At 46.9% G+C, this 15696-nt stretch overlaps 1 protein-coding gene across 1 annotated transcript in view; it reads right to left on the bottom strand.

Annotated features, from left to right (window-relative positions):
- Positions 1–3356: 3356 nt before the first annotated feature.
- MAP3K20 (mitogen-activated protein kinase kinase kinase 20) overlaps positions 3357–15696 on the bottom strand; it is a 96702-nt gene continuing 84362 nt past the window's right edge. The window contains exons 17-20 of the mRNA XM_072875370.1: positions 12588–12704; positions 10983–11057; positions 9772–9922; positions 3357–6135 (exon numbers count right to left, since the gene is read on the bottom strand). Of these exons, the coding sequence (XP_072731471.1) occupies positions 5465–6135; positions 9772–9922; positions 10983–11057; positions 12588–12704 (1014 nt within the window). The 3' untranslated portion in view covers positions 3357–5464. The remainder of the gene's footprint in view (positions 6136–9771; positions 9923–10982; positions 11058–12587; positions 12705–15696) is intronic.

The raw sequence follows: 15696 nt of genomic DNA, 5'->3' as shown, positions 1-15696 counted from the left end.
GTCTCTTGGTTTGGGGTTTTTCCACAATTACAAAAGCAACTGCCTGTCTTTCCCGGCCTAAAGTAATAATAATAATAATAATAATTAGGTCAAAGTGCATTCTCTAGCACAATCAAAAAAATCAAGCGCTTATCTTTGATGCACGGTCCAGTATTCTTGGCAGCAAGTTTATAGAAAGTCTTAAAATACTTGCAGTTTGATCCTCAGCAGCATCAGCTGAGCTGGAGAGGAGGACAGTGGTAAGAGGTGCCCCGGCTGGGGGCTGTTGCTCTGAGTGAGGAGGGAGGGGGGACGCAGAGGGTTTGGGCAACTTCTGCTCCTTAAATCAGCTCAGCAAGTTGCCAGATCCTGGTCAGCTTATGGGGTTTGGTGTCACCCTCAGGGAGGGTGACATTGCTGGCAGACATGGCGAATTGCGAGAAAATAATCAGTGGGAGCAGGTTAGAAAGAGCAAAACTGCAGTAGCAAATATTTTCTTTAAAAAGTAAACAATGTCCAGAAACACCCACCCCCCTTTCACACCAATGCCAGCGAGAAAGCAGGTTCTCACAGGGCGTTAGCTCAGCTGTGGCAGTGCTGGGGGGAGGTGTGAATGGGGACTCTTCCCTCCAAGCTGAACAGGAACTGGGTTGGCTTTCTCTAGCATTTCAGGGAAGTAATCAACCAGCAGCAATGACACCCATGAACCCCAGCCCTTTCCTTCCAGGAATGGAAACCACCATTCCTGGGAGCACGGCAGTGTTTTGTCTGCTGGCATAGCATCACTGAGATCTGGGTGTAGATGGGGAGACAGAGGGGCCACTGGTGTCCCCCCTGCTACAGGCAGGTCTCAGCAGCATCAGCGCAGGATGACCAGGACCCACGCTCATCCCATCCCACCCAGTCAGTATGACCAGATCCTCCCCAGCACAGAGGTACAGTGCACCGTGGTGGCAGTTGGGCAGCCCGAATCCCTGGCAGCTGAGTTCCCCAGCAAAACGGGGTCGGATGGCCACCCCATCTCCCCTCTCTGGCCATTGCTTCTGTTTATTTTCCTGACAAGTGCAGCACAGGCATAACGTTTCGGTATGTGCTTTGAAATAAATATGAGGCCAAAGCAACAACTAGAAATGTTGCAAGAGAGATTACAGTGCTGCCCAAATCAATCACTGAGCTGGGTAAAATTCCTGCCCAGGCCATAAAAAGGGACCTCTGCAACTCTGCTGCCCTGGGATGGATTGATGGTCTACTCATGTCACAAAGGGTTAGGGTGAGGAACAGCCTGGGGTTGTTTATGATTTTGGGGCCCCTTGGACTGTTCAGTGGGCTGTCACCTCTGTGACAATCATCGTTCTGTGAATTTGCAAAGGCTCCATGGGAAAACGAAGGGCTTGTGTGAGGGAGCTGGGAGATGGGTTATTGTGCCGTTTCAGCCTCTCCCCGCCCAGGCAGATGTGCAGCTACAAAAGCCCGCTGAGCAGCTCTGCCCCTTTCAGAAATGCCTTCAGCTCTGTCGAGCAAGGTGCACGTGGGCAGCCCCCTTGAGCCCTGGGTGCATGTGAACAAAAGCCGTCTGTGTTTGCAGGACTGGGCGATGTTTTTGCTCCAAGGAGTCTCACATTCACATGCTGCCCGCTATGCTTAGGAGCAGAGTTCACAGGTGCTGGAACCACCAGCTGGTTTGCAGCACACATGCCTCCGACCTGCAGGACACAGGGAACACGCGCTTTGAAAGTGCAGTTGCTTGGCCCCTTCCCCGTGCAGCACCGCGCCAGGCTGCTGGGCTGGCTGTTGGTCCCTCTGTGGAGTGGGTCCCCAGGACACTTGCCTCTTACGACCAGTCCCTCTGACAGTAGCGGCAGGTACCCCAGCACTGCTGGGAAATTTGTGTCCTTAGGAAGCCAATGTCCACCAGGGTCAGACCCAGCTCTGGGACACCTTGCAGAGCTAAAGAAGAATGATTGCTAACCTCCATGTTAAGTGCCTGGTCTCCATCCTCCTGTTTTTCTTTTTTTTTTTTTTTAAAGACATCCTTAGGTATATGGGAAAGACAAAAAAAAAAGCTTAAGAAAATTGAACCACACATTTTGTTGGCAGAAAAAGAAAGAAGTCTCAGCATCATTTTTGCTCATGCCATGAGGACATCAGCTGCAGGGGGGAAGCCTGTAAGGCTTCAGAAAGCCTGTAATGCTGAGGTTAACCTGCTCTTCCTGTCTGAGCTGAGCACTGCTTCCTCCCTCCCAGCCCACCGGCTGGGTTAAGAACTAATGGCTGGAGAGAGACGCTGCTGTTCACCCTGAAACCTTTCTGCCAGTGTCTGGCATCCAGGGGGAGCTGGGCAACTCTTGTGATTCCCACAAGATCCAGAGTAAAATGTTGCCGAACGAACAGATTCTGTGTAAGCTCTGACAGTCAGAGTCTCACACTTTAATTTAAAAAAAAAAAAAAAAGTATCTGATTTTTATAAACATTCTCCCCATTGGATGCAAATAGTCACTCACTTTGGATGTCCAGTCCTGAATTTGCCTTCATGAGTTCTCTGCTATTTTTCATCATCCATTCCAGCAGCCATCCCAGAGCTGGCTTGTTATAATTCAGAGCATTTTAAACTGTGGAAAAGGAAAATCCAGGTACCTTTTGGGGATTAAGTAAACAGCAACATCAGTGCATGGAGATATGAAGACCAAGAGAAAGGAGAGCCAGGAAAACAAGGGGCAGCTCTACAGCAGTGGCATTTTGTGCCACTTGTGGAGTCAGCCATGGAGGGAGGGCGTAGCACCGCCGAGGATATGTGTATGGATGGAGGGCAGTGTGTCCAGCTCCTAGTGTGCAAATCTAGACATACTGGTACTTAAATATGATTGGCTTTAACAGACTTTTAAGAAAACCCTAAGAAAATGCAGCATGGCTCCTTTCCAAAGAGCAGACATTTGCTGAGGTGTAGTTGCCCAAGACAATCTGATTTTCCACGTTGCTGTGCATCATCTTCTAGCTGCGTGTTGGTAAAACATGGAAATAAATTGTTCAGCTTCGTAAAGTACTGGGGGGGGTGAAAACATAAGCATATTTTGACTTACAATGAATTATTACCAAGATAGGGAGTAGCAGATTAAGAGTGATAAAAATGAGATGGAAAACTAGATCTTGCTGAGACTTCTTTTTTTTTTGACAAGTTCACTCACTGTTGCTTTAACTAGCAATGCCGGTGCAGCAAGAGGATTTCTAATCAGTCACTACTGCATGATTGTCTAATTTTAATAGGCGTGATCAATACCATCCACTCCTCCTTTAAATGTTAACGAACACTTTAATACAACAGATGTGGACAGACAGTACATTGCAGATTAAAATTAGGCACAGCCTTAAATTGCTTACAAACAGCAGAGGAATCCCGCTGGACATCTTGACAATCAACCAGAGGCAGCTGATAAATCTTGAATTGCCACCACCAGCCCACAATGTCTGCTGGGTAGGGCCTTGTTTTCAGGCTTGTACAACTACACTGCCATCCTCATCACCCTGGAAGAGATATGTACTCTTCCAAACTCCTGCAATTTCTTTCTAGGATTTGTGCAGGCCCAACCGTGAAACAAGATCTCACTTCCTGAGATGCATATCCAAATTTTAGTAACACAAGCACATTTCTAGCAAGTGCTCTCAGGTGTGGTTACTATCAGCTGGTATCCTCCAGCCCATTTTGGTCATGGCAAGAAATGTTAGGGAAGGATCCCCAACCTAGACAAAATGCCAGTCTCCTGCTAAGTTGTGACAGAGAAACATCCAGTGGTGGATTGTCCACATCCCCCAAATTAGTTGTCAGGTTCAGTAAACCAGGGCCAGAAGCTGGGTTGCTAGCTGGCTTTCAACCAGTTTGAAGCCACAAGAAAGTGGCAAGCTTTGTTATCACAGAGCTTCCTGTGCAGCCCCATTCACTTTCAGGTAAAGCTTCTTACTATTTTTTCTGCTCCTAGCTGTTGTCAGAGGAAAAGGTGCTTAAATGACAGAGATCAAATTCCTGACACCTGGTATCAGTTGTGTCCTGCTCCATTGGTTTTGGTGGACCCTGTCCTGAATTCAGGAAATGTGAGTCCCAGTTCACTCTGGTAGGTACTGGGAAACCCACCACAGGGCTCAGCCCTCATTGGAGCTGGTGGGTTCAGAGGGAGGAGAGCTGCATGTACCCCCAGGAGTGGCCTTTGTGTGGAGCAGGGAATTTACATGTCCTTTTGAATGTCCAGTGACGGGGCTATGGTGATGGGCATCATCGAGGAGGTGATGTGCCAACAGCTCCTCCAGCATTGCTCACAACTGCGTGCCAGCGAGCACCACTTGGCGTGGATGGTACATAGCACCTTGTTCAAAGGCATCTCTAATTTACAGTTTCTTGGCTTTCAGAGGGTACCATGTGTTGCTTTGGGTTCAGCTTCCTTTATCTGTTTCTCCTTTTTTTTTTCCCTCTTGCATCGTGGGAAACCCTAACTTCCCCCCCTCCCCTTTTTAATTGTGTGAAATCAACTTGGAGTGAAAAGGCCAAGAAGAAACTTTCTGACAACAAGTGAGTCTACAGCTGTGTCTTTGTTCTCGGTGGAGCTAAAGACCACATTAATCAGAAACTCTGCTGACCTTGTCTTTACTACCTGAAGACTGAAAGACAAAAGCGACACAGTCTGGCCACATTTAAAAATTAAATTAAAAAATGCCTGCTGCCCAGGCATAAACATTATCATAGGCCTCAGTGGGGTTAGATGTACCTATGATAAAGGCAATGCCTTTTTCTCCCTCTATTTTTCTTTTTTTCTCCAAAAGAGTAAAGCCTAGTTTTTGTTTCTCCTTCCGATTACGACAACTGTGTATGTGACAGAGTGTGCTCAGTGGTGGTGGGTAGCTGGTGTCGGGGCTTTTAGTAAAGAGCAAGGTGAGAAATTCCTGGGAGGGGATGTCAAGCTGGAAGTGGAGAAGTGAAGCTACTGGAGTGGACCTGAAGAAAAATCTCCCTGCATTCTTGTTTTTTCAGACTATGCTGGTCTGATAAAAATACTACTTCTTCCTATAGCCCTGGCAGAAGCAGATTGAACAAGGGGTGAGGAGACCCTGCTCAGAGCCAGACTTGGTGTCTAGAGACATAAGCGAGGTGAGAGGAGATGTAGCAGCACAACTCCTTCCCTAAGGATGAAACAGAGAGCCTTTCCTTATGGCACCCGGCTGTGCCTTACTGATTTTATTATTGAAATATTAAGCAAATCAGTGGATATCCAGTCAGCTGAGAATACGAGCAGCCAAAGGGAGGGAGAAAATAAAATGAAATCCCTCGGCGCTGACCGCGACAGGAGGAGAGGTGGGCAGCTCTCCCCTTCCACTGACAGGCCCAGGCCGCGCCGGCCAGCGAGGGAGGTGGTGTCCTGGCTTCGGTGCAGCGAATTAAATAGGAGCGGGCGTATCTTCTCTAGGTTGAACGTTCAGTTAAATAAAGGGGCAAATTTCTCCCTTAGAACGTCCTCCGGCCCCGCCAGCTCCCCCTGGGCCTCTCCTTCCCCGGCTTGCCAGCAGTTTGCCTGTGGGGCTTCTTTGCATGCTGCACCTTTATCCACCCCCCCTCGCTGAGTCTGCTCTCCCCTTCGCCCCTCCTGGGCTCGCTCTCGCCCTGCGGAGGCATGCCCGGGATGGCCTTGGGCTGGGGGGGGCTGCGGGGGTACCTGTGGTGCTGGAAGGCTGGGGGGGCCACTGACGAAGTCCTACAGGCTCTTCCCGAGTGCTGAGGGGGCACTGGGGAACTGGTCCCGCTGCGCCGCCCGTCCGAGGAGCTACGGGAGTTGTGTGAGGCATTTCTGCCTTTGCCGGCAGACCTGTCCCTCTCCGAAGGGGTGTCGGAGGCCGTGCTGGAGGTGCTGCTGCCTTTCGAGTTCAGGTGCAGATTCGAGAGGTTTCTCATCAAACCGTGTGAGAGGGGAGAGGAGTTTCTTGAGTGGCTGATGGTTGTGAACTGGTAATTGACGGGACCGCGCGTCCTCCTCACGGCAGCGGCGTAGGAGTCCTGGCTGTGAAGGTAGGGCAGGTAGTGGGTGACGGTGGTTGGGCTGTGGGGGTGGCCGTGCTGGAGAGAAACGGCTTTCGCTATTTGGTGCATCCGCAGTGTCTGCATCCACTGGCTGTCGATGCCTGGAAATGGAAACAGAGTCAGCTTTCTGTGAATTGATGGAAAGCCGCTCTCTGGTTTACTGAAGGTGTGAGGTTAGGTACCAGCGTTTCTCTCGGAACAACCTCAACATATCTCAAACCACCCTTTCCCTCCCAGCCTTGCAGCAAATAGTCCTAGGTTTGAGTATGTTCAACGTTATGGTTGAACATAATGTTGGACTTTTAAAATAGCAAGTGATGCAAATAATTCTGATGCCAGTGCAGATTATGGAGCTTAGACTAGAAGACACTTACTGAACCATCCATTTGGCAGTTCAGGTGGGTTCCCACTCCCAAGTGCTTCCCAGTGCTTTTAACCCAACTTGATTTTAAACATTTCCTGTGATGGTCTTGGCAGCCTCGGCCGATTTCTCCACAGCTTTCATTGCAAAAGAGCCTGGAGACCTCCAGAGCAGGCATGGAGCGGGCACTCCAAGGTGCCGGCACCGCTGCAGCATCACCCTCCACCTGCGTCTCTCCCAGCCGGCATGGTCATGCCGAGCACAGAGACGGAGGCGGTGCAGACCCCAGTGCAAATCCCTGCTGTGGCAGCCAGACTCACCTCCTCTTGCTCCATTTTTTCTTCAAACTGCTACACACCACAACAACCAGAGCCACTTCAGTTGTTATTATTACTACAAATTCAGAAGTCAATCCACTTTGTATGCTCCAGATACTGTCTAAGCCCCAGCTACACTGCTCCATCCGGCTTCACGCAGAAAATCAACTCTGTATGTGGAAAAGCCAGTGAGGTAGCAGGCTTCAGCCAGGATAGCTCAGACAGCGCTTAACTGTGAGCGACTCAGGGTATTACAGTTCCCTCACACCTACTGTCACAGCCCCGGGGTCGTAACAAAAGTTGTAGCTCCCAGAGATCAGACTGAAGCGCTTTTGAAAGTCAGTCCTGTGGTTTGCATGAAAGCCTATAGCAAATACAATAGTTGTAAATTTTCCATTTGAACTGCGAGGGCTGCCTGGTTTGCTACTTTATGGGTAGAGCAGAGACTAGGAATTCCTCTTATCCGAGGCCACAGCTCTGGCCAAAAACCCATGGGGAGCAGCTTAAATAATTTTGCTCTAGAGAGATTTGAATGATTTGTCCTTAAAGATTGCTAATATCATTCCAACAGGAAATGCCAGCTTGAAGCAGCATAAATCTGACCAAAATGTTATTGTCTTCAACAGAGGCTGTTCAGTCCCTGCTCCTTACAGCCAGTTGCGGTTGCCAGCCCAGGGACCAGCTGCCCAGCAGGGACCTCCCAGTGTGCCCTGTGGGGCTGCCTCTCACCTCTCGTGGCCTGGGGGTCTTCTCCCTCATATGGTCTCTGAGCCACCAACTCTGTACACTGAATTAAATGCTCTATGTGGCAGCCCACAGAGGTAGTACCTTCACTGCTGGTTATTTTAGCCTCTTAGACAGGTATTGCCCTTACTTTTGTGCTTGGATTTGGTGGTGTTTTAAACCTGGGGTAGGTGGTCTGGTAAAGAAGACAGACCAGAAGGTTTGCTAGAGCTGAGGCACGGCATTCACGCTGGCTGGTAACCCACCTCCTCTGAACTGTTGCTATTCACTTGGGTGCTGACAATACATTAGCGCCTTCATGTAACTCCTCCATGTGCCAAAGGGACAGGCAAGCTCTCCCACAGCTCACCGCAAAAAAATGAAAGCAGCTCGGCTTACTGCAGCAGAGCCAACCTGTGAAGATACACCACCATACTTTGGTATGGCTGTATGGCTCATCACCCTGAAACCAGGGTAACCTCGATCAGCAGAGCTAATCTGCAGTGAAGATGTATCTTTCAGGACACCTAGGTCCCATCTGCATTACAAAACACAGTTGTGTTGCAAATAGATCACAATTGCTTAGGAATAAGAGCACCCATTTTAGATGTGTCTGTAGTCTAAACCCAGCACCTCGCAAGTCATGAGGCCATTATTCTACATTTGGCAGTAGTGTACATAATTGGAGAAGTTCACCCTCTGCTGACTGGTATCTTGTTCCAGCTCCTGTGCTGCCCCTCAGCTGTCCCAACCCAAACATTTCTGCAGCCCTACTGTGAACTCAATCAGAAAAACAGCTTTGGCTAACAAACACCTTTACAAAAAGAACAGCAGATCTTAAAGGCAGAACTGTGCTAGAGTCAACTGAGTTGAGTTTGACTATGTCAGCAGCATACTTTAGTTAGGAAATGAAGACTGCAGTGTAGAGCCCACTGTATTATTAAATGTATCTCACTCAACAAGTCAAGCCCCAGAAGCAATAACAAACACTATTCCAGAAGTCAGATAATGATGAGCCAGGGCTGGCTCAAATGGGCAGGCTGAGCTGTGGAAGAAGAGTGCAGTGGGAAGATTTCCACTCGTCCTCACAGCAGAGCGGGATGTCAAGGAGCACCTATGGGGTCTGCCAGGCTGGCAGCATGTACCTGTCAAAACAGCGTATCACCCACAGGGGACTTTTTGCCACCCCATGTGCAGCTTCTGAGGCTACAACCTTGGTATGTGTGTCCCCCCTGCAAGAGCGCTGGCCGGAGCAAGAGCAATCTGCACCTACACATCTCTTCCAGGAGGTGCCCTGTATCCAAGCACAACATCTGTGCAAAGGTGCCTGTGTGCTGGGTGGCCAAGAGCAGGAGGAAAGAGCTGGCTGAAGCGCTCCTGCTGAGTTTAGGTTGCAGGGAGAGAAAACCAGGATAAAAGCTGCTGAAAGCACTGGCTCACAAAATCCTTAAAACAGCCGTGGAAAACTCCATTATTCCCAACAGATAGAGGGTAGGGATGTGTGAGATTGTCTCCTTTCCCAGCAGATGCCTTCCCGACATCCTGGTTGAGAAACACATCTTCACCCCAGGCCCTGCACACTTTGTGTGGGCGCTATAATTCTAAATCCTTTTGCTACGCCAATACACTTGGCTCCACAAAGCTGCGCACTCTCTTGTCTTGGTGAAGAGGGGTGGATTTGGAGGAGAAGGGCAGATTTGCCAGCTGATCCCCTGGTCCAGTGTCCACAAGCAGGCTTTGGAGAAGAGCAGGCCTGCCATCGTGGAAAGGCTACCGTGGATGTGTACACATATGCCAACAGAGAGGGGAAGAAGCCTGGACCATAGGCAGAAACACCTCTCCCAGTGACCTTCTACCCTGGAGGGGGTCGAAAGGTTGACCCAAAGCCAACCCATGGAAGGGGTTGAAAAAGTGTCAGGATTTAAGGCTCTTTACTACTGGAAGATGTGAGGCATTCAGGGTTTTGGAGCAGAGGGATCTGAGCTCTACGTCTGCTGTTGATGTGCAACTGCAAGTGACTACAGTATACGAAAGATTTGTAGCTAATTGCTGTGGACTGCTTCCAGCATGCTTCCTATAGGAGCATACAGGTCATCCCCCAGAAATCACATTGTGATATAAAACATGTTACTACCCAAAGTTTAGCCTTTAAGCTAAGTCAGATATGCCAGGGTGCTCCTGCATGCATCTACAAAGACATCCCAGGGACCACAATGCCAGCTGACGCTGCAAGATGTGCTCTGTTGTTGGAACAGAATAATGGCATTGACTTTTTGCTGTTCTCCCCATATACGCCTTGCCCATGTCAGCAATTAAGTTTGCGTGTACTGACTTACTTGAGTCGGATCTGCTCCGTGAATTCCCCTCCGAGTTGGGGAGCGAGGTCTGTATCATGAGCTGTACTGTCTCGACCTCATCCTGCGCTTTCACCTTGCTCCAGCAGATAGCTTGGATGTGCCTGGTGGTTTTAGGAGCTCTAACATCACTCTGCTCAGGAAGGACACAACACGCATGAGGACATAATGCACACGGGGACAAAACAACACACAACCCACTAAGCTCTCCTACGAGGGAACTTCCACTAGTGCCTGGGTGGCAGCAGCGTTTTCAATATAGAGTCTGTTTTGCAAAACCACTTAGCCAGTTCTCAAGTATTTTTAGACTCTAGATAATTTTGGCTGGTATTCTGTGATTATGCTAAAAATGTGGTAGTGAATAACTGTTTCAATTCATGTACCATGTGGAGGAAAGATCGAAGGCCTTCCTTTACAAACACAAAAATGTATTTTACTAGTTATATTAATGTGAATGTCAAATGGGCAGTGCTTTCTGCTAAAAGAGGTAGGACTAAGCAGGTATTTTTGCAGGGGGACCCTCCACAAAACTTTCCTGGAGTATCAAGCTCTTCAATTTGCTGTTAAGGGCCTATGGCTCCTGTGAGAAACTTCAGGCTGAAAGAAAAGTACTGTTGTTCACTTCTGAGACAGGCAAGCAAGGTCCAGGATTTCCCTGTCTCTCTATCACTGCTGGAATCCTTGCTCAGGACGGAGCTGGAATCTCAATTATTAGCCTCCTTGTGATGCACAGCACTGGTCTTTATAAAACCACTTTTGTAAGTAGCTGCAAACTCTTTTTACAAAGGCAAATTTTTATCTCATTAAATTGTCTTCCAGGTTTTATTTTATCTTATTTTACTCTTGACTTCTCATTTTCTTTCTTCTCCTGTTGCTTCTCTGCTGTCCTAATTAGCACTTCATTGAAAAGGAAAAAACAGTCTCTTCAAGTAATGCAAACAACACTGACCATTACACTTCAAGAAAAAGGAGTTTTCGTCCTTGAGAAAAAGAGCTGTCCCAGGCAGCAGTCTGAGGACATAGTCTCTGTAGACCTCATTCAGCTTTTGCTCTGAACTTTAGATTTTACAATTAATTACAGGCTGCTGAACTTGATTATAGGATATAACAAAGCCAGAGGATGCTATTTCCACACCTCCCATGTAGATTTTATCTTGGATAAACAATTTTTTTATTTGTTTCTTAGAACTTACCTCATACGTAACAACACATTCTACAGACTGGTGTTCTTCTATCCCCACAATCCACTTCTCCATTACAAACGGCGGCTGAAAAAAACATGGTGGGAGTTTTATAAGGTGCTCTTCATCTCCTGACTTGTTTCTGAAACACCCCAAAGATATTTTCAACATTTGCCTTTTTTCATCCGTTCCCATATTGTTAACATCAATACTTTTCTTAAAATCTGTGAGACAAAGCAATATATTTCAGAATTATTTACTTCCTTGTTTACAAAAGGAAACTGAGAAGAGATTTCTATAAATAACAGACAGTAGGTAAGACAACATCGACTGTTTTCATGGGGGCATAAACCTTTTTCATTTTTGTGCATGTACAGTTTTTTTTCTCTTAGACTTACAGAGGCCAGCAAGAACAAATATCTAGAGATTCTCAGAGATATTCCCTGACAGATATAAAAATGTTGAAGTATGTGAAAAGTTAATGTTATTGTATCTAGTTATTAGTTTATTTAACTTTAAGCCTTTTTCTTTTAAGGAAAAAATTAAAATGTCTAAGATGAAAATTAAACAGAAGACTATTTTGCATAATGATAACAATAACAATAACAATAATAATAATAATATAATCACAAGTGTTGTTCCAGAAAACACTAACTATAAAAATAGTATTAGCGTGATTTAAATATGAGAGTCCTTTTTGGCAAATACTCATATTCTCACATTTTCCTTAAAATTCTGACTGTTGAGAATCTGATTTTCAGTTTTTCCTTTAGAAAAAATAACCAAAGTTCCCCCCCAGATTTTGCCAAAAATATTCACAGTTAAAAGCATTCAGGAGTTTGGGGGTTTTTATCAGTGCACATTAGAGCAACATTCTAATTGGTAATCAAGCTGTATATTTTTTCATTTAGAAATGTATTTTATTAGCTATTATCAAGTGGAGCATATTCATAAAAACACATGATTAAAATAACAGCAAACAGAATGCCCTCTGCATTAGCAAAGCTTCTGTTGCTTACGGTAAAAGCAGCCTAAATGCTGGCTGGTAAATATTTACAGGCAGGTTCTGAAATAAGGTAAAATGCCCAGTGACACTGAATTGCAGATGTTCAGTGCTGCACTGTCTGTTGACGGGTTTCAGTCTTTGCAACCCATCGTAGCATGAAAGAGGGAGTTTTAGAACCATGTAAAAGTTCTAAAGACATGTCAAAAAAAAAAAAAAAAGAAAGAAAGAGAAAAAAAAAAAACCCAGACAAATCACATGAAGTTTCAAACTGGAACATTTAAATCACTTTCTTCTCTTGAAAAGGAAAGTAATTTTTTGAACATTCTTTTCTTTAAAAGGGGTAATAAATTCAGAGGATATAACATGGAATTAAAACAAGAAAATATAAATTAGTTCCTTCTCTTATTTTTCTATTGTTAACATTATTGTCAGCTTGAAAGAGAACCAAAATACCTAACTCCTATTATGATACAAACCTGTTTAAAATGTGCATTTTATTTAAAAGCTGTCAAGAGATTGAGCTTCCGCAAGCACAAAAGTCGACTGCTGTGGTATTTTAATGTCTTTGTTTGAGATCTGTGAATTCGTGAAAGCTTTAAGGCTGTAAATACCTTTGTCATCTTTAAAATCTCTACATCAGGTAGGTTAGTGTTGAATGTCACATCTTTTATGTAGGTTATTGCAATTTCATCCCCGTCCATCTCCATGTACATTTTCCATTTACAATCCTATGAATAATAAAAAAAGAATGCTGGATTGTTAGAATACAAATAAAAAAAAACCCCAAATGAAACAAAACCGAAAGCCAAAACAACCCAAAACCTAATCCTCAATATATGGGGGACAAAAATAACCCAATGAGAAAGATAAGGAACACAGACATATTTTAGGATATGCATGTTTTCCACTAAAAGTGTTGATAATGGGAAACCCTCGGGTTCTCTTCTTTGCGCTCCTCTTAGCTCACCCTTGGGTACAGTCGCCATGTTGACATGTCTGGATGTCTTCAGAGGTGTGGATCCCCTGAAGGGCCCTAGGAGGACGGTGACTTCACCCACCTGGATGGACAGCCTGTTCGAGCGGGCGGTGCGGGAGCTCTGCACACCCGCGTGGCGGTGGAGGCACAGGGCAGCGGTGGGAGCTGTCACTCGGGGTCACAGCCAGTGCTCGCAGCCAGCCCCAAGGATAATCTTCCCAGTGAACCCGGGAACAAATTACCAGAGGGTCTGTGAAACCCCATTGAGACAGTCGCTCAAATAATGGGCAAGAGGATGAGCTGGTTATTACAGCTCAATTATTTCAGATACTGGGCGCCCAGCGAGGCACTGAGCATCCTCAACTTCCGCTCACCTCCAAGTGCACTATTAATTATAAGCAAGCTCAGCTTAGAAAATAATCGTAGTGAGTCTAATAAACCAAAGCAATTAAAAGTATCGTTAAATAATCCCATGAGCTGAACATGGGGCCAACATCCAACACTTTGCACAGAAGCTGATGGCTCTGGCAGCATCCTGCAGGACATCCTGCACGGGCTGAGTGCTGGGACCGGCGTTCGTGCCTGTGACCAGGGAGGCTCCCACTGGGGACCGGAGACTCTCTGTCCATGGTGCAAACCAGCCAACATTTGCTGGTGTGACCTGGCAGGTGCTTTGGGGATTAGATACTGTCCGGTGCACTAAGCTCCTCCAAAAATCGGTCCCCTGCGGGACAACAAGGCTGCAGTGAAGCAGTGCGTCTCCATCTCTGTGCAGGCAGGAGGGGATCTGCCCTTCACAAAGACAGGAGCTCCTCCCGACATGCCAGGGGTTCAGGAGGGTCTGTGTCCGCTGCACACCACCGGCGGGGCGGGCGCGGTCTCAGCATTTGCGGGAGGCAGTCTTCTCCTCAGTTCTGCTCAGAAAATGCAAAAACTTTCAATGGGGACACAGATGGCCGCTTAGGGCCAAGGGCTTGCGTAAGCAGTTATTTGCACACACAAATGTACAGCAGCCTAAAAAGTATCTGTTCGCACATGCGATTATCTGCTAGTGTTTGCACGTGCATCTCTCATAAATGTAACGTAGGAGCTCAGCCCTCAGAAGTCTCAAAGCTTTCAATCAGGCATTGAATTGGCAATTCCAAGATAAAAGAAAACTGGAGTATAATCATTTCCGAACCGCAACAACAAATTATGCTTATGAAAGCATTTGGCCCTGTGTGTCCATCTGTCCCCATTGAAAGCTTCCGCATTTTACGAGCAGAGTGGACGTGCGAATTGGTTTTTGCATTGCCCTGGTGCGAGTCTGAGCGATGGGAACCACGGTCCAGCGGTCAGGGCACCAAACTGAGACTCGGAGGTGCCAACTTCAGTTTCCAGTTCTGCCATCAGCTTCCTGCGCAACTTGATAAGGTGACAAAGGTGCCCTGTGCCTCTATTTCCTAATTGTGGACTGTATCTCTTTGCATATCCTTCTTCTGTCCTGCTTTTTTGGGTTGTGAGCTAACCCAGGGTTATGCCTGTCTCTTCCCAGGTAGGTACAGCATGACGCACCAGCCCTGACGTTGGCTGAGGACCGTACGTGCTATGTAACTGAACAGCAACAGCGAAGCAAGTTGTCTTTGACTCCTCCTCGCCTCTCACACTGTGCCCCTCTCCCTGCCCACACCGTCCTTGTTGCCAGACCTTTTTGCAGGACTTCCTAAGTTCATGCTACCTGGGTTCCCTATTGCAGTTCGAACCCGAGGTTAGAGACAAGATGCTTGATGACATTTATAAGTTTTACAAAAACACCTGAGCCCAGGAAAGAACAAAACATTGACATAAAATACTATCCTCCAGTTAATTCAGCACATCTCCTGCCGTGAGACCAGTGCCAAGCACCCAAGAGCCAGAGCCACACCTTGTGCCAGGGCTCCTGTGCCTTCACGACTCAGGGTTTTGTGCTGTTCACTCACATCTCCCTACAGACTAGATCTGAAAAACGTGAGCTCGTTTTAATAAACAACATAAATCAAGCAACCATCTCTAAAGAAAAGGCTGACAAGCTGTGTAAATCCCGGGTCTGGCAAGCAGCGGGCACCTGCCAGCGCCCGGCCCCTCGCTGGATCTGCCGCGCACGCAGGAGCCCTCTCCGGGCGGTAACAAATCAGGCTGCCCCACGCAGCCGTGGATGCACGAGCCCTGCACAAACGCCGCCTTCCCCGGCTCCGAGCTGCAGCTTCAGAGAAAGAAATACACTCTCCCATCCTTCAAATCCAGCCCCCAAAACCTTCGGTCCTTCTTGGAGTCCTCTCCAGCCACACCGCGCAGATACCAAAAGGGCAAATTACCACACTAAGCATACCCTCTCTGGTCACTCAAAACACACATCTCATTTTATTTGGAAAGGTTTTCATTTTGTGTTATTGTAAAATCATCAGTGGAAAGGGGGAAAAGAGAAAGAGAGAGAGACAGGCAGGGAAATAAAGAGAGGAGTGAAAGGGAAGGAGAGGCTGGGAGAAAAAGAGAAAAGAGAGAAAAGACAGAGAGAAGGAAGGAAGGAAGGAAAAGGAAGGAGAAAAGACAGCAGCTAGGTGACTTTTCAATCAAGGCACTGGGGAAGGAAATATCTAAGATAAGTAGGTGGCTACTTGTCTTACAAACTTGGTAACCGTTTCGTTCAACCACACAGTAAATAATGTGAGATTTGTGTGTTGCAGAAAGGGACATATTTCCCTGTTTTCCAATCAAGTTCTAGGTTC

The sequence above is a fragment of the Ciconia boyciana genome, chromosome 10 (assembly GCF_034638445.1).
Source record: "Ciconia boyciana chromosome 10, ASM3463844v1, whole genome shotgun sequence".
NCBI lineage: Eukaryota > Metazoa > Chordata > Aves > Ciconiiformes > Ciconiidae > Ciconia > Ciconia boyciana.
This window is presented reverse-complemented; position numbering and strand designations above follow the sequence as displayed.